Source organism: Apostichopus japonicus, chromosome 13, assembly GCF_037975245.1.
Source record: "Apostichopus japonicus isolate 1M-3 chromosome 13, ASM3797524v1, whole genome shotgun sequence".
Classification (NCBI taxonomy): Eukaryota; Metazoa; Echinodermata; class Holothuroidea; order Aspidochirotida; family Stichopodidae; genus Apostichopus; species Apostichopus japonicus.
In genome coordinates this window covers 7,623,868-7,641,947 of record NC_092573.1, presented here as the reverse complement: position 1 = coordinate 7,641,947, position 18,080 = coordinate 7,623,868, and the positions used below count along the sequence as shown (strand labels likewise).

The 18,080-nt window shown below is 36.9% G+C and overlaps 2 protein-coding genes across 7 annotated transcripts in view; one reads left to right on the top strand and one right to left on the bottom strand.

The window, feature by feature from the left end:
- Nucleotides 1–8,086, bottom strand: part of LOC139978833 (centrosomal protein of 120 kDa-like) — a 28,286-nt gene extending 20,200 nt beyond the window's left edge. For both annotated transcript variants that reach the window (XR_011797028.1, XM_071989352.1), the window contains exons 1-5: nt 7,885–8,086; nt 4,805–5,097; nt 3,786–3,927; nt 2,643–2,803; nt 891–1,088 (exon numbers count right to left, since the gene is read on the bottom strand). Coding sequence is in view for 1 of the 2 variants with exons in the window: in XM_071989352.1 (XP_071845453.1) it covers nt 891–1,088; nt 2,643–2,803; nt 3,786–3,927; nt 4,805–5,097; nt 7,885–7,930 (840 nt within the window). In the remaining variant the exon portion in view is untranslated. The remainder of the gene's footprint in view (nt 1–890; nt 1,089–2,642; nt 2,804–3,785; nt 3,928–4,804; nt 5,098–7,884) is intronic.
- Nucleotides 8,087–8,182: 96 nt separating this feature from the next.
- LOC139978836 (casein kinase I-like) overlaps nt 8,183–18,080 on the top strand; it is a 50,642-nt gene continuing 40,744 nt past the window's right edge. For 2 of the 5 annotated variants that reach the window (XM_071989361.1, XM_071989357.1), the window contains exon 1: nt 8,298–8,441. The gene's annotated coding sequence lies outside the window, so the exon portion shown is untranslated. Of the gene's footprint in view, nt 8,442–18,080 lie in introns of all 5 variants that reach the window. The other 3 variants (XM_071989360.1, XM_071989358.1, XM_071989359.1) reach the window with 3 other exon arrangements.

The window sequence follows — 18,080 nt, the reverse complement described above, 5'->3', positions numbered from 1 at the left end:
ACTCGGTTAGTCCAAGCAGTATTATTGGTCCTAAAGCAAGTACAAGTGTCAAATGTATGCATAAAGTTTGGAAGCTCTAGCCTATTGTTGATATATTTGCGGCTTAGGAAACATATTTAGGGAATGATATGTACAGTATTATCAACCAAATCTTATGATTTTCTTGTAGTCCCATGATGATGCAATGATGGTCAACTTTCAAGCCACTTTCCTACTGTACTTTGTCCCACTGGCGACCTTACTCAGATGGGCCACCACTTAGATGATTATCAGTCAAATGGTTTACATGTAATGGCCTCTCCACTGAATTTAACAGTAGAAAACTTGAGAAATTGTCATGATATGAACCACATTGGCTTGTAAAGCCAATTAAGCTACAATCAGGCAACAAGAGAAAAAAGAAGTTGCCTGATCTGAAGAAATGTCAAAGTATTTCCTGAAATGGTTCCTACATCTATGTTTTTGATATGACCTTCCAGAACAGATTTTAAATATCTTGGCAGGACTTTTCAGGGGCAGTCTATACAGACAGGTGAACATTATGCCATTATTGTTTGAAGGAATTTAATCACCACATTTTCCAGGGTAGCTTTCATGTGCTGGATGCCTACAGACTGAGCAATTATTTTGTACATCAGGCTTGTAGACCAGGCTTGATGTTAACATTCTGCAAAAGCCCCTCTGCAAATTGCCCAATGCAAAGAATTGCAGTTTACTGAGGCCTTTAGGACAAATGTCTTTCGTTATGTCTTTTTTTTTACATACTTGTAGTTGAGTCTCAAGAAACCCTGCAATTAAGAAATTCATTTTCATCCTGGACACCTTCATTATCTCTTGTCATTAAAACACCAGGTTCATAAGACAGGCATTCCTTATTTCTATTGACTTACCTCAAGTTTGGCTTCCTTCTCGAAGAAAGCCCTCAGGACTTCAACATTGCTTCTCAAATGTACTGAAGCTCTTTCACATGCAAAGCTGGGATTAATCAAATCGTTGAAGATTTCATTAGTAACATCATTGCCAAAGAGTTGATAGAAGAAGAAAAAACCAGACTCTCTGTGTGGCAAAGGGATTGTTGTGGGAACTAGCTGTGAAACAGAAAGAAAAGAACTTAATACATAAGGGTTCTGAAAGTTGTCCTAATTCTTCAAGCATAAAATGCAAATGAGATGATTATTAAACAAGCACTACATTAAGAATATCACAAACTGATATATATAGATCTTTACGGCCTTAATCAGCTCTTCCAGGGTTGATATGTAACTTATAATCACATCACTATGATAAGGGCAGTTTTTTTGGCAGATTTACAAAGAATGAGCAATTATAATTTAAGACCATAGCATGTGTTATGGCAAGACTACAGGACACATAAACACACACCTTTTGTGGTAAAATGCTACAATGATATACCATAAAGATATCTTCAAGTCCATTTCAAAATTATTTGAAGAAGGTTATCATGAATGATTTACCCTCAACAAGTAAATTCAGTAATCCTCTGGTGCTCCAGTCATCTCCCTGCACTTGCCTCCCAATATTGCCAACTAAAGCTGTGTGCTTGCCCAGACTAAGCACTTAGGCTAGAATAGTCAACAATATCCTTGAAGCTGTTGCAAGGCCCTAAATTTACAGAGCAATATAAGAGGCTGCATATCTAGGTATACAAGAGACCTTACAAGGCAAGACTGCCAGCTGAGCTGAACCGACGTTGTAGACCCTACACAGAAACCTTCAGTGAGAACAGTTCACCTTATTGTGGCAGGGTCCGATTGTGGCGATTGGACATTCAGATATGTTGCCAAATTTAACTTTGTCCATGATGGTATTAGTCAGTGAGTGAACCAAGGAATAGTATCCCAAAGGTTTCAATTTACCGTAGATTAAAAGCTGAAATTATCCCTCATGTATTGTTACCATATTATCAAGCTACTTCATTAATCGGAATCTATCCTGTCGTATCATGAGTACTTAGCTTACTACCAAATTCTAATCCTCCCGTAACTTGTAGGAGTTCTTCAAATCTACCTGTGGTTACGGTCTTAGCTCAAGAGGGTCAGACAGGCAGTGCTTCCGGAGGGGACCTCGTACGAGGCTTTACACCAAACATTGTATAGGGTGTGAAATTGAGATAGAGGGTGGGACGAATAGAAGGTCTGTTATCCGAAGCAAAGGATAGATTCATCTTAAAACAAGAACGTGAATTATTTATCTAAGGATATGAAAAAGGTTACATCGCAATAAAGAATACAACAAAAAACAAAACAGTGGAGATTGACAACTATCAACTGCTTAAAAGAATAACTAAATGTAGAAAAGAAATTGATAATGAAACTGAAATCTCAAGTCACTCCCATGGGAACCGGCTCTCATCCCACAGTTCTGGTTCTTCTCAGGGTCAAATGCTTCAAAACGAGCTGATGCTGCAGCCCAGGTAGCCGCTTTGAAAGTTAAACTTAATTGTATATTTTGGACTTTCATACAAGGGGATACACAAAGGAAGAACCAAGCTAAAACACCAAACATTTATTGATTGATCATGTTCACAAGCCAAGGGATCACACATACATACATGCAAGTACCATCACAATTATTGTTTTTGCCTTTAACAAGGAATAAAAACTTACTCCACATATACATACCTCTGTTAGATTGCTAGCAAATACAACGGTAACTGACAGAATAAACAGTTCACAGCATTTGCCAGGAGGGCCAATTTGGAAAAAACCTTCTGCATTATTAAGAACTGGGGCTAGAACTCCTGGATCAAGGCTGGACTCCGATGAACCATCTGGCGTAAGAACTAATTAACAAGAACAAAAATGTTATGTTAGAAAGACTCCATTAAATACTATATTCTAAGTTTGATTTATACTGCAAGAATATTTCTATTCATAAGAAACAACATTTAGCTCATACCAACAACACTCATAGCAGATGTAATTGTACTTTGCCTACTTTCCATACATCGATACATTGCTTTTTAAACATTACAATCACTTGGTATTAGGGCTTCTCACAGAACTTACTTTCAGCACCGCTTCATTGTACACTCTCATGTATGTATTATGCCTACAGTCCTGGCTGATGCTACAGAATAGATGGAGTGATAACATATATATGCAGAATGCTTGACTGCACCTATAGCATGGATGTAAGTTTATGTATTAGTCTTCACTGGCAGTGACTGTCACAATAGAATAGAGGGTGAGTCCATATATGTATTCTTACATTCCTGACCTATAGTATTAATATAATTTCATGTTTATTATGCATACAATTGTGACCGAACCAATATAATTGAGAGATAGTGAGCACATATTATGTTTATTTTGCATACAGTCCTGACTATCCCAATAGAATAGAGAGTGAGCCCATGTATGTATTATGCTTACTTGACTGTACCTATATCATGGATGTAATTTAAAGAATATATTATGCTTGCATACAATCCTGACTGTCCCAATAGAATAGAGAGTAAGTGAGCGCATGTATGAATGTATATTGCTTACGTGCCTGACTGCACCTACACTACTTTATTTTAAAAAAGAACTTTAGAAGGAACCAGGTAGCTATGAAATATTCTGGAAATAAATTACACTGATTTCAAACACTACAAATTCAATCGTCTCTGCCTTGCATACCTGTATATATTTATAGTGTTTATTTTTCTTTAGTACTATAGATGTGGCTATAGACTTATTTTTTCACATCAGCAATAAGTTTGCACAACTCTTTGTTATTTTTTTCCATGTAAGTGTTTTTTGTCCATAAAAGGTAATAACCTTTTCCTCTCCTAGCAGGGGCTGCTTTAGCCTGAAAACTCTCTTCCTTTGGTCCTGTGTCAACTTCTAATGACAGCCCAATCAGCAATTCTGGCTTCATTCTAGAGTACTTGGAATTTAACAGATGATACCACTTCTTATGCTGCAAGTGAAAGCAAAAATATCATATTGATCACAACAATTAACACATGATCTTTTTCATACTTTAAGGAGATTTAATTTTACTTTGAAAATATTGAAACTGGTTTATGACTCTCAAGATAAAAGGAGCAAATGGGTAGATTAGTGAATTTGTTCTTTCACTTATTTCTTGTACGCATATTAACTTATCAAAAATTGGATCACTTTAGATTTTGCAAGGCATGTTAAATACACTAACAACTCCCATAGTCATTGGGTGAGATAGATATATTTGTCAGGTTTTCACTATACTGGCCATTATCTATGGTATGTTCCAACAGAGTTCACTTACTGGGCATTGTCAATCCACATATTTTACAACCAAATAAATAGCATTCACCCATGTACCATAGTAAATGTATTCAAAAGGCTGTGGCTCCCGCTCCTCTACTGAGATTGACAACGCAAATGTTCACTTGTACAGTAAAGCATTCACCTAAGGACCATTGTCAATAAATCAATATTCACTCCACCTACTGACCATTGTCCAAAAATGGATTTTTGCCATTGGCCACTAGTTTTTGGCCAATGCATTTTGATATAAGATGTCATATATCATACCAACCTCGTACATACAGTAACCAACATGAAAGAAAATAGCTGGAAGTTTCCTCAAAAGTGAAATGATAGCAAAAAGTCAGATAGCAGCACTGATACTCAAATATTGAAACTCTCACAGTAAACACTACTACAATTTACAAGACCTAAGGATATTGGTGTACATTGATAACGAAGGCTGCACAGACCGACATAAACAATGCCAACATAGGGACATAAGAATTAATTTAATGTATTATGTTGTCAACATGACTGAGGGGTTAAAGGCTCCATTTTCTTACTAATGGTAACACGGCAGATGTCCCATCTTGTTTATCAGCTGTTCTAAGGTCCAATAGAATGTAGCCAGCACTCTCCTTCCGCTTGGTCTGCAGATCTGTAACATAGCACTGCAGTTTAATGGGTGTTCTTTGTAGCTTGTACTGATGCAGTAATTTCTTTGAGACCTCCCAGGCAAGCTCACTATTAAACACAGGAGCCTCTACATGAGCTACAGGATCTGTTGAAAGGAGTTCACCGTCAAATCTGGACTCCAAGATCAATTGCTGATTTGCTTTTTTAGGAAACCTGCGCCCTGTAACATAAAATCAGAATGCCTGTGGTTTTATGTTCCATTATAATCATCAATATAACATACAGTACATTGTACTTACATAACAAACATGAATGCACTAGCCACTTCCATACACTATTATTTCAATGCACAGAATGTCCAGGATTAAGGAATCTACATTTTAGTTTAAAAAGAGTCAAAAAAAAAGGGGGGAGAATGCAGGCTTTTCACCCTGTACACACAATAGGGAAACATGCACACTTAACAATTCCGCTAATATTTTCTTTTCTTTTTGACTTCACTGCCATGCCAACACCTTTCTACTATGAGAGGTTTCATTTTCTGGTACACCTTGTCAGTTTGTGCGATCATGCCAGATTTTGTAAAATTCAGAAATTGGCTGTATATAACTTCCAGTCACTCACTAAAATAATTTCATGTATTGCATTTGAGATCCAGGCTTTCTCTAAATGCAGCGAAGTTATTTCATAGTTTGGTTGGATTTTAGTGTAGTCTGAAGCATCCAACTACTGTGATACAGGTATGGCTTGCAAGCAGAAACTATTTTGTGTGTGATCGCTCAGAAGAGGACGATAGGAGAGGACGAAACAAGAGGTGGGCTTGGATTTCTTTGCTTTTGTGGGAGCTCAAATGCACAATTAGGGTTTCACCTAACTGTTTTAAAATACTAAATCCTCATATCTGGCCCTATTTGAAAGCTGGTGTATCCTTAAATTACATTGCAAGAAGGACAGTATTGTTATCTGTCATGTTAAAATTAACTTTAAATAAGAACTGCATAAATACAAAATACAATTTACAATTGAATACACTTAACCATAGGTTTGTTTGAAATAAAACGTCTTTAAAGCTGATTTGAAAGTGCTGATAGAGGTAAGGCTTCATATTTAAATGACAATCAAGAATCAGACTTTTTAATAAAACAAAGAGCCTAATTTAATTCAATTTATTATATATTTGTCCAGGGAACTGTCACATTTAAAGACCTATCCTTCAATGCAATTCAAAGGAAGTTTCACTGACGTATTCCTGTATACCATGATAAAATTGATTCCTAAAATGTACCTTTCCACCATAGTTTTCGAGCCTTTCCGCCATGGCGGAAAGGATCGATACCTATTGCTAAATGGCAATACTGTAGATCCGCCAGTGTTGTGCTTTTTGTAATTACGTACTGCGCTAGTAGTAGTACTAGTAGCATGGTGGGCTCAGAATTGACCCACTTAAGGATTTGATCAACGATGTCTATCAAGGAAAATCCAAATCACTCAACTGTATGTGTTTTTCATATGTGTGTTTATGTGTGTTTATTGTTCTGTGCATATGCAATGTACAATTGAGCACCTGTAACTTTTGTGTAAGTATGTATCAATTGACTCGGAATGCTGTTTGCTATGCTCTGAGCCTCTAAGCTCAGACAGGTCAGGTCTCAGAGAGTAGTGGTATAATGCTGTGGTAATATTGATGATTATTAGGGAGTAAGATTTCCAAATCCCAAAAATATGTGCAAAATTGGGGGGCTGGGGTGTTAAAAGCTTTAAAAAAACGCTGATTGATCAGCACATAGATGAATTGGATTCAAACACATGAAATATGTAAATCTGCTTCGCTGCAAATATTTTAAGTTGCATGCTGTATTGTTGCCAGTAATATTTGAAGGTGCTCAATTATGAAGGTGCGTCAACTATGAAGCCTTTACTATACTACTGCTAGAAGTAGCATGGTGGGCTCATAATTGATGCACTTAAGGATTTTAATAATGATGTCTATCAAGGAAAAATCCAAATCACTCAACTGTATGTTTTTCATACGTGTAATTCCTCAGAAATGTTATGATCTCAAAATATTTAAGCAGAATTTGACCACAAAATGTCTGCCGTGTCAAGTTCTTTCATACCCCTACATAGACACATTCGTCGATAAGCTAACTGTAGTGTAGACCTTAACTTACATCCATTGACTTTACTAGATGCTGTTTGCTATGCTCTGAGCCTCTAAGCTCAGACAGGTCAGGAGAAGAGAAGTGTTATCATTTTGAGGTAATGTGGGTTATTTTTAGGACTACCCTAGGACTATTTCTATCCTAGGACTATAAAATACTGGAATACACAATCCTTGGCCGGTAAAGAGAGCCCTAGTCTTGAGGTGTTTAAGACAAAATTGCCCGCGCATTATTATTAGCACTGCTGTGCTGCGCACCAACATCCTTGTTGTGATACCCGAGAGGGGTTTTTAACGAGTATCTAACATAAGCAGAAGTAAGATTTCCAAATGCCCAAAAAACATGCAAAACTGGGGGGAGGGTGTTTAAAGTTAAAAAATACCACAATTTGGTCAGCATATAGCTGAAATGGATTCAAACTCATGAAATATGTAATTCTGCTTGACTGCAAAAAGTTTAGGTGGCCTGCTATATCGTTGCTAGGCCCTAGTAATAATTGAAGGTGCGTCAATTACGGGGGTGCGTCAATTATGAAGCCTTTACTATACTAGGCTACCTCTAGTAGGTTACTCCAGTCCTATCGCTTTTATTAGAACTAGCCTAGACTTATTGACGTTTTACTGTTCCTTAGCTAAATACTACTGTAGTAGTACACTAGTACTGGTGCTGATATAGGACCATATAGACCAATTCTTATAAAAGTATAAGTTATAGTTATATCCTGTTCTATGTATCATACATGGCTACACATTGCGGACAGTTGTTACGAGGCCTAGCTTAGGCTCCGTTGTTGGCAAGGCTTTAGCCAATGAGAACCTTCTAAAATAGATTGTCAAAAGTCATACCTTCGACAATTAATACGACTAATAAATAGTGGTTGGTGTTCATCATTCTAGCTGATGCAAACAGAGAAATAAGTAACAATCAAAATTGAACGATTTCATTTGTTCCCTTGTTTAATCCCATCAACGGTATTAAATATGGTCTGACTTCGAAGCCACCGCCATTGTTTTGATGTTGGGACGCCTGCGTGTTGGAAGCGGAAGTGACGTCATTTAGATCTTCTAAAACCGAAATCATATAGAGAGTGTTGTGAGGTTAACTCGCCTGTCCATACATTCAGATATACACATTATGTGGTGATTCTTGCTGCATCAGGAATTCAACATCGCATGGAAATACATGTACATAAACCTTCCATGCATATATACGTTCTACACTGTTAATGCACTAAACGGAGTACATGTGTAATAAAAAATATACACTATTGCTGGACTACGTAGGATTTATGTAAGTACAATTAATACAACCATTTACGACTCCCTCAAAGGTAGTTTGGGCTGTATTGCTGTCTGTAAGCCATTCGGAAATCAAAAGAAGGTATTGAGATGACATTATCAAGGTATTTAGCTATTTGACATAAACTTTTTTCTGTATGAGTCCGCCCTTGGCAACAGGAAGTGGCATACAAGTCAACAATTGTATTGTGTCCGTAGGTCGTCGTACGATTCTGACTGTTTGCGCGTGAAAGTAAGCAAAGCCTAATGTTAGGTTGGCAGTTTTGTACATCTTTCATGTCTTGTAAGCATAGCCTAGGTTTAGCCTAAGCTAGTTAGGATTACGTTAAACATGGCACAACGACCAGTGCTCGCCCAGGCTATCTAACTTCAGGTCATAGCTTGGCCTTTTAGTTTTAACTAAATTAGTCGAGGCCTAATCTAAGTCACTAGGACACAAGCAGGCTACTTAGTATTTTAAGTAAGTTGCTGTTTTAATAGCCATGGCCTAGTGACTCATTCCGTTGGTTGTAATTCGGTAGGCTACAGTATGATTATAACTCACCCATTATGAATATGATAGGATCACCAAAAAGTTGTTGGAACTCCAATCACCATATTTTCGATTGTTGGCTGAAAATAGGCCAAGCCTAGCCCAACAACATATTTTCTGATTTTGTTCATAAAAATTAAATTTTGCTATTAGCCTAGGAAAAACATTAACAAACAATATGTAGCATAGCCAATTAATATGATTTTGTATCTCACAATATGAACATTCTCTCCACATTGAGAGCTGCTACGTAAAATGTGCATGCATACCACAATAATTTCTTCGATGCAAACATGCCAAAGGTTCTGTGGTACATTAGACCATGTGGCAAGTTATATCTTTCTGTACAGCTTTTGTATTGAGCCTTAAATTATTGCCAAAACCAGCAAATGAAGGTTGCATTTTTTAATCAACATTGCATAAAATGTTATTTACACACCGTTTAGGAGAAGGGGACAGGTAGGGCTTGAGCTGACATGCCTATAGTAGATTGGGGAGCAGGGCATATTTTAACTGGGTTCGCATCGCAGTTTGCGATTCGAAATAGCCTGTTTGCGAATCATTTCCCTAGTTGATTCGCAAGTTCTGCGAATCAAGAATCGCTACGTTTTTCCATCACCAATATAGCCTAACTGGAAATCGCAATCAAGTTGCTAATGCATGTTTTACACAGCCCCGTAGTATGTACTATATCTATGACAGTCGTAGTCCGCGAACGGGTGCTAGGTATGTGCGGGCAGTATAAATTACTAGAAGCATGGTCATTGATACATCCGTACTGTACCACTATGATACGGACCATCGCGTAACTGATATTGCTAATGATATATGTTGTGGGATGTGGGCGCTGTTCAAGTATCGGTGCGGAGCTAGGGCAGATGCTTCTTCCAGTAGTTTATACGTCTTTGGGTTATGACGTAACTCAACGTTTCATGTACGCCAATCGCATGCTTGGCAGCCGCGCGCAGTGCACACAGTAATCATTTTGGTGAACATTGCAATACCACGTTGTGGGCTACTGGTGCTGGCTATAGGCTAACATTACAATAATAATATTGCACTGTGTAGTACTTTAGTTTCACTAGCGGCCAGAATGTAATCGGATTTATCGCCATCGGTTGAACAGAAATTACATTGTTACAGAATCAGGAGTTCAGGATTTGTGATCGCGCAGTTTCCACAGATTCCGTTTTGTAATTTACTTCCGAATACTTCGTCATGGCAGTTAAAGGTTTAAAGGAGGAAACGGCTAAGAAATGGATTTCGGAGAACAATTGGTCGTGGCTGGAATATGACTTGACTCCCGGCGCGAGTAGGTTAGTTGAGCGAAATGAGAAAAGGATACCACCTGCATTTTCACACAAGGAATTTATTTATATGTCCTCCTTTTGATGCATACTTTGTGGAATGATAGCATCAGGCGTATCTAGGCTACAGTACATACATTTATACATAAATGAGAAATGAAGATTACTAGATTCACAAATTTCTCAATGCTAATCTATTTTATGCAGTGCTAATCAAAATGGCAGTTGGTTAGCAAAACGTGCTAATCAATTTATTTCGCTTAAAATATGCCCTGTTGGGGAGTGAGCTCAACTTATGAATAAAATTGAATAGGGCAACTGTTAATGGTAACTTAAGACAGGAGTTCCATCATTTGGGTTTCTTTTACGTTTACATTATAGACCTACCACTACAGTATATGTACAGTACTCTTCCATTGCGCACAAACTACTGTGTCTCGGGTCATAATGTATGGTTATAATGGTTTATGGTTCATAATGTATGCAAACTAAGTAATGTGGATCTCCATCTCTGTTTCTGTAGGATACTCGTTAAAAACCCCTCTCGGGTATCACAACGCCCTAAATGAACAGATCGCTCCTTGCTAGTTCCGTCAAACTTGACAAGCTGCTGTCTCTGAAATCACTGAGAATTTTGAGGAATCTTTAACGGACACTTCTGGACAAATTATCTGCAAAGTCCCTAATTTACACATGTATAGTGTCAGATTTCCAAGCTTACTTTTGGGTTTTATCACCAAAAACTAGCACATTAAATCGACAAAATGTTGCTCACCATTCATTTGACTATTTACACATGTGTGGTTGTCTACCAATCAGAAAGCTTCTTTGAGGTATTTCAATCACATCAGCTAAACTGAGTGCAAAATTTGAGAGTGATTAAAATGTCACATCCAATTCTCTGAAATGTAATATCCGAGGCTAATATAAAGGAATTAGGCCTGAGATAGGTAGCAAAAATTGGAACTGGGTACCCTTTATCATTACCCTTTATCTGTACCCTTTATCATTACCTGGGTGGGTAATTGGTACCCGAAACTCTGGACCGAATATTGAAAACAAAATCGTGGAACTACCCAAACACAGTGTACAATTTACATAAATGGCAGATCACTATGCAACCTGACAATACACGTCCATAATATACGTTGTTGTTATGAACAACTGAATTTCATGTTTTGATGTATCATAAATAATTGCTGTTGCGATTGAATGGTTTCAATTTTGAGTAGTTTTCACCGGTATATATTTTTTCGTTTTGGTGGTGAGTGATTTCATCCACACACAAAAAAGAATCATTACAAATGGCTAAAACTTGAAGTAATTTACAACAACCAACTACACTACAAGAAAGTTATTTCATGAAATTAATCTTCCGTATTGTGTGTCTAGATTAATCAAAACATGCAGACCTACGGAATTATTGAAATCATGAGAGCACTCGCGTAGCAGTTACGTGATTTTCCCCCAGAGAACGCGTACCTGTTTTGTGCGTTTTCGATTCAGGTACCCAACCAAACAATCGGGTACTCAAATTGGACACTCAACTACTATTAGGATTATTCTGTTAATTTACGAAGGCAAGATCTTTTGAAACATTTTCACAAGTAGCACATAGCTTGAAATACTGTATGTTACAGCACTCTACAAAATCTTTGGAGATCTATAAACAGTGCAGATTGTGGGCATTAGGACCCAGAGCTGTATCTACGACTCTGTTATGGACTAACATGACAGAGGTCTTGGTCGATACTGTACGTAGATCCCCATTGCAGTATATGTGACAAATTTTCTTCCACCCCTGTGTATTCTTTGTCTATGCAGAGCTCTTTGTGTTATATCTGAGTAAAACAAGATTTACTTCACTCCTCTCTTACCTGTCTCCCACAGTGGGAGTGGGAGACAGGTAAGTATCGTCGCTCGTAAATCCCCAAACCAGTGAATTTTTAGGATTACAAAATAAAAGCAAGAAAGGAAGTTGTTTGCCATTGTTTTTTTTAAAGATATTAAAAATACTACACTTGAAGCTTTAGTGAGTGACTTATCAAGCGACAGTTGATACAGTAGCCCATCCAGTAAAATCAAATCTACTCTACATAGTAGTACTGTACCTAGGCCCAATTTAATGTTACAAACAGACCTGTGAAACACTGTAATGGGAGAGCTTGTTTCAATGCAAATTTTTTCAATTCAAATTGGGAGGCTATACCATCTCTATTACAGAAAATTAGCATTGTAATATAACAAAGTAAAGCATCAATAATTGAAGAACATGTGGCTTGGTGTTGTCATATTTACAACAGACTTGATCTTACCTCAGCCTTGTGTGTGAAGAAACACTGAATCTCTCAAATGGTGTAGGTCTTGGAGAAGCTCTTTAGGGAAGTAGTTTATGATCTACAGTAGTTAACTCTACAACATTAACACAATGATGATGGTTGGGTTTGCCTAATTTTAATTGCAAAAAGTTGATATTAAATTCTAAATAAATACACCACTCAGCCGTACAGAGGCTGTAATGGTAACGTTTGAAACTGCATTGCCTAAAACTGGATACTGGAGAAGGGTTGTGCACTGAAACAATACATATGTCCATTTTGGGAGATGGGTGGTAGGAAGGAATTGTAATGATATACAGTAGGTTATAGATAAGGGAAGGGCTAGCTGTGTTAGGGACAATCTCGCGCACTTGACTGTAGTCCCTGATCTCTTGCCACCAATGCTTTCTTACAAGTTTACAAGCATTTATACTTCATTATTATTTGTAACTGGTACTGTTTAGCAAAACTTTTGCAATGTATTTTCTCATATATCCTATAGAGCATTGAAAGTTAAAACACACTTTGATGGTACCCTTGCATCATGTGATGCTTTCTGTTCATATGCTGTTTGCATACTGTGGGCCTTAGTTCTCAGGCATTGTTTGGACTACAAGGTTGAAACACTAACAGAAAAACTTCTTAAAAGTCAGTCCTGATAAGGGTACTTAACTACAGAAAGAAAATTTGAATACTGATTTTTTTGATATTTCTTTGTTTGTATCATTATTATTTTAAGCTGTAATATCCTGCTAGCATGGCAGATTTCCTGCAAATCTTGTTAATTAATTTCACAAGGTTTCCAACCCTGGTAAGGATATGCAGTATTGTTACTAGGATTTAAAAAGTACTGTCCCAGGACACAATGTCTTAAAAGTGAGTCCACTCAGAAAAAATTTGCAGTCCCTGTAGTCCTCCATGAAAACATGCACTTTGAAACATACAATACTTAGTACAGTAATAATGACCTATGAAAAAACATTGGCTTGTGCACAAGGGAAGCCTATAGTGATAGGTACAGTATATTATGCGCATGACAAAAAATTGAATGTTGAAAGTTGTAGCTAATATACATACAGTACAAGAACAAAATTACTTTACATTGATTTCTGACATCACAGCGTATTCATAGCCTATAACATTATAACAGACGCTACAGTACAGTATGTAATGGAGTTGTATATCATACAGTAGTATGCATTGCGTGATATCTAGGTCAGCATATTTGCTACAGTATATAACTAGTCCACAGCAAAATTTCCCACTTTTTGACAGTATTTTTGTTGTTGTGATTAGTTACAGTTTCTATGATTTGACTTTACCCATGCACATAATAGACCTATCACTATAGGCTTCTATTGCGCAAAAGCCAACATGTTGTCTGGGGTCAATGCAGTAATGAACTGTGTGATATTTAACAAGAGATCTGTATGTACACTGTAGGTGCGAGATCTTTGAAAAGTTGGTTGTTGGTGAAATCGCTGCAATGTCAAAGCATGGAGTTACTATGGAGTTGGAGAGTAGGGAAGTACAAGGGCGGTTGAGATAGGGGCAGGAAAATCGGTTGAAAGAGGGGCAGGGCGGGTGAAAAGAGGGGCAGGCAGGCAACTCCTGTAAAACAGCGAAGCTATGACACTGGCATCTGCCCTGTATATTGGGTTGAGCATTCACAAAGTATAGGCAGTGATAAGATCGCATCGTTACAACTACACTAATATACATCTAGGTCATACCATAAATGCAAGCTTTCTTCTCTAGTAATATTACTGCAACATATCAAATTAATATTACTTTTGGTTAGAAGCTTCAGCATAGTGAACTGATTGGTTCATTGTTGCTTTACAAGCAATCTGTAGTTTTGAAAACAGCTTCTTATAGAATGTTTCAAGGTGTTTTCTGCATTGCTACATTGTTTGAAGTTTTTCATACAAAAGTCTCATTACAATGCAGTTCATAAGCTTGAGTATTGGCATGCTTAATTTTAATTCAAATAATGAAAAAAAAGTCCAAAATATTGAACATTTTTCCTTGGCTTTTTTGGTTTTTTAAATCATGTTTGTATGAAATAGGAATATACATTAGTTCTGAAGCTATTAGTGTTGATTACTGATTAGATGTAAAATGGTAGACCTGTGACGTTTCTATATTCTTACTACAGTGAAACAATTTTGACTTGTTCTTGCTTACAGTGCTTCCTATATATAATATCATTGCTATAGTGATATCTGATGTGATTAGAATTTAGTGCTGTAACCATTGATTGTATTGTGTTGGCATAATTTATTCCCAATGGCAATTTTCATCAGTATATCCAAACCCATGTAAGGACTATTGAGAAGCACTACCCCAAGGCTATATAGTATAGACATACTGTGGAATCCACCTACCCTCAAGAAGAATGAGTCATATCATGCAGCCTTAGTTGCCGAACAGCAGCTACAGTAGCAGTGTTTGCAAGGTACTGAAACCTTTCATACACTGTACAGATTCCTTGCACTAGAGATATAGTAGATTGTAAAGCTACTGTAGTCCGAACAATCATCCGTGCTAATTTTCTTCTTAGGTACATTGCTACCAAACTACCTTTCACTGTGCAATTATTTCAAAGTAGTAAGAAGCTTCAAATGTACAGTTCTGTGGCACATTGTGAAAGTAAATTGATTGAAAGACTGCCTATTCTGTGCCTACTGCTTCTTTTTCAAATGAATTCCATATTTCCTATATTAATTTAACCATAATTAAAAAGTAATGAGTTTACCTTTAGAAGGCTCTCAGAACATTTAACTGGGATTTTAGTGTCTACTTTGTGTTAAATTTTGTTTGTGTACCAACATGTGTATCACATATATACTGTATGATTTTTATCTGCATATTTCAAGAAAGGACAAATCTGAATCCTGTCTTGTCAAAAATTATAGACACTGAGTCATTTAAACCTTTCTTTGCTTTGCTATTTCTCGTTTAATTTTTCTAAATTTCTCCCCACCCCCCTCTGGTTTGCAACTGGCCAGTTACTCATTCAGTTAAATGACCTATGTGCCATACGTGTTGCTATCATTCATGCAAGTTGATCAAAGTTTTTTTTTTCTGTTTGGTTTTTCAATACATGGGTATGTTTTTAACGTGACCATTCGAATGAATATACTGTAGGTACGATGGATTTCAAGTTTGACATGAATGACATACTGCATATATTTTACTCAACATTGATAGATAACTGATGTGCACTCCAATTTATACAATGATTTTGCTGTTTGCCTGTAGAAGAAATAGGCACTTGAATTTTTCTACATGTAGACATGAAGAACATATAACATGTGATGAGTTGGTTAACAATCCTGAGTCAAAGAACCATTATCAGTAAATAATTAATTGAGCTGCTCTCCAAAGTCATGACATTTTAAGTGACGTGTACATGTTGTAATACAGGAAATTGCCATTGAGAACTTGATTTTAGCCAGTACTTATTCAATACACCATAAACTCAGTATTTGGTATGTGGATGAACCATATCGACAAGAAGAAACTCATGTAGAGGTCAAAGGTTATTTTAGGCCAACAGGTATTAAAGTCTGAAAACCTTATATGTAAAAATGTTGATGTACTTTTCATTCGAGTGCTTTCGACTTCCAACAGGCCTCGACAAATACTGTACGGCCACCAACTCGCGAGTGGAATTTGGCGATTGGCGATCACAAAATGCTTCATGCTAAACATTTTGGCAAGTGGCTCATTCAATCACTGCCTTTAAACGATAGGCTTTCTAGTTTATTAACTTGTTAACCAATCAATGTAGGCCTATTGCCTAATGTTACACAACACAGTAGTAATATCATACTCACTGTTACAAGTAGGTCCTACAGAACAGCTCTGTTCACCAGCTCGAAGGTAATTTGACATTGATCGCCCAAACTAAATGATGCACATGTAGCCAAAATGGAAAACAAGCAACAGAATTATAAATGCATAACCACATACAGGGGTAGCTAATTGCTTATATAGGATGATACAAATGAAAATAGTCAGTGGGTCAACCTCAATCCAGATACAGTAAGGTCTACCTGACCATAACTAAGTAATTTTCTGTAATCACCCATCCCAATTCACAACACTGTGATAAGAGGCATAGCTTTGGCTTTTTCCCCAAACATTTAGTTCTATTACCAAATTACCATGGCAAAAAATTTTGAAGCACAATGAAAGAAGCAATTGTTTTACTATGAATAATGTCCCACATGGTAACATGTGTACATACAGTGCATAAGAATACTCAAAGGTACAGTTTAAGTGCAAATAAGTAATTGTTGTGTGGTGTTTCAAAGTGTTTTTTTTTTAACGAGTTTGGGGTCCTGTTGAAAGTTATTGTTTTGGGAACAAATGTTTGTTAATTTTTGACTTGTCTAGTGATTTTTTCCCTTCCTTCCTTCGAAGGATTCAACTTGATTCAACACCATCATTTATCTTCTATCCAAAGATAAGTAAGCAAGAAGTATTGTGGGAACTTGTGTTAAAAAATTAACCAAAGGAGAAAAGCCTGCGTATTTGTATCACAAAATAACCGCTGTCTGAGCTTTGGGTTTTCTTGCTTAATCAGCACATAGTAAATGTATATAGATCCCAATTGAAATTGAAAGTTTACGACAGTGAGCTTGAAGTACAGTAAGTACAAATCGCATTTTTGTTCAACGACCAAAGTCCACAGGAGTTAACTTCGTGAAATGGCTCACTACTTTTACGTACATTATGTATGGGGATTTATTTTCAGGTGCGGTGATGGTTTACGAAGTGTAGTGTAGTGAACTTTCACAGGCACTCAAACTTAGATTTTATTGTATTCACTTTTTGTCATTAAAAATTGCTAATTCTCGAGAACTGACCAATGAAAGCAGTAAGTCCGACACTCAGTAATGTCGATTATAACAATAATTGTCATTTATTTTGTCAGCACTAAGTGTTATCTTAACTTGTTAATAATACTAACACGTAATCTGATGTCATGTCAAGTCAAAGTTATTTCGCAAATGATTGTATAGTACGCAGATGGTCAGCCTTGCCATTGTTTATTTGTTTAAAACACTTTAGATGAACCCCAATAGAAGATTGTTTTGCTGTGCATAACCAAAAACAACACTATACATGGTGGTAGCCTATAGTGTTAGGCCAAACTACCTACTGTAGGCCTACTGTATATCACAAAAACAATTAGCGATAAAACTGGTGAGTAGATTTATTGTTTGGGTGAGTAGAATTTTAGCCTCGGTGGCCACTCACTGGACAGTTGGTGGTTTGTTTTAAAAAAAAATTGTTGCAGCCTGAATGACTTATGTGTTATCAACTTTCAGAAGGGTAGTACCTTTGCAAATGGTCAAGTTATCTGGAATTCTTTTTCTGATGTTCTGGTACATGTATGTCTTTCAGACACATTTTCCTCAGTTGCGCTATCAATCAGGTGATTCCATACAGTATATTAACTTATAATATAAGGCAAGGAATCACTAAGCCTGGTGGCTTTCTAGTTTCTCATTGTTGTGTATACAAACCAAAAAGGCTACACATCAAATCAAATCAAAATCAGGGCAGTGGCTT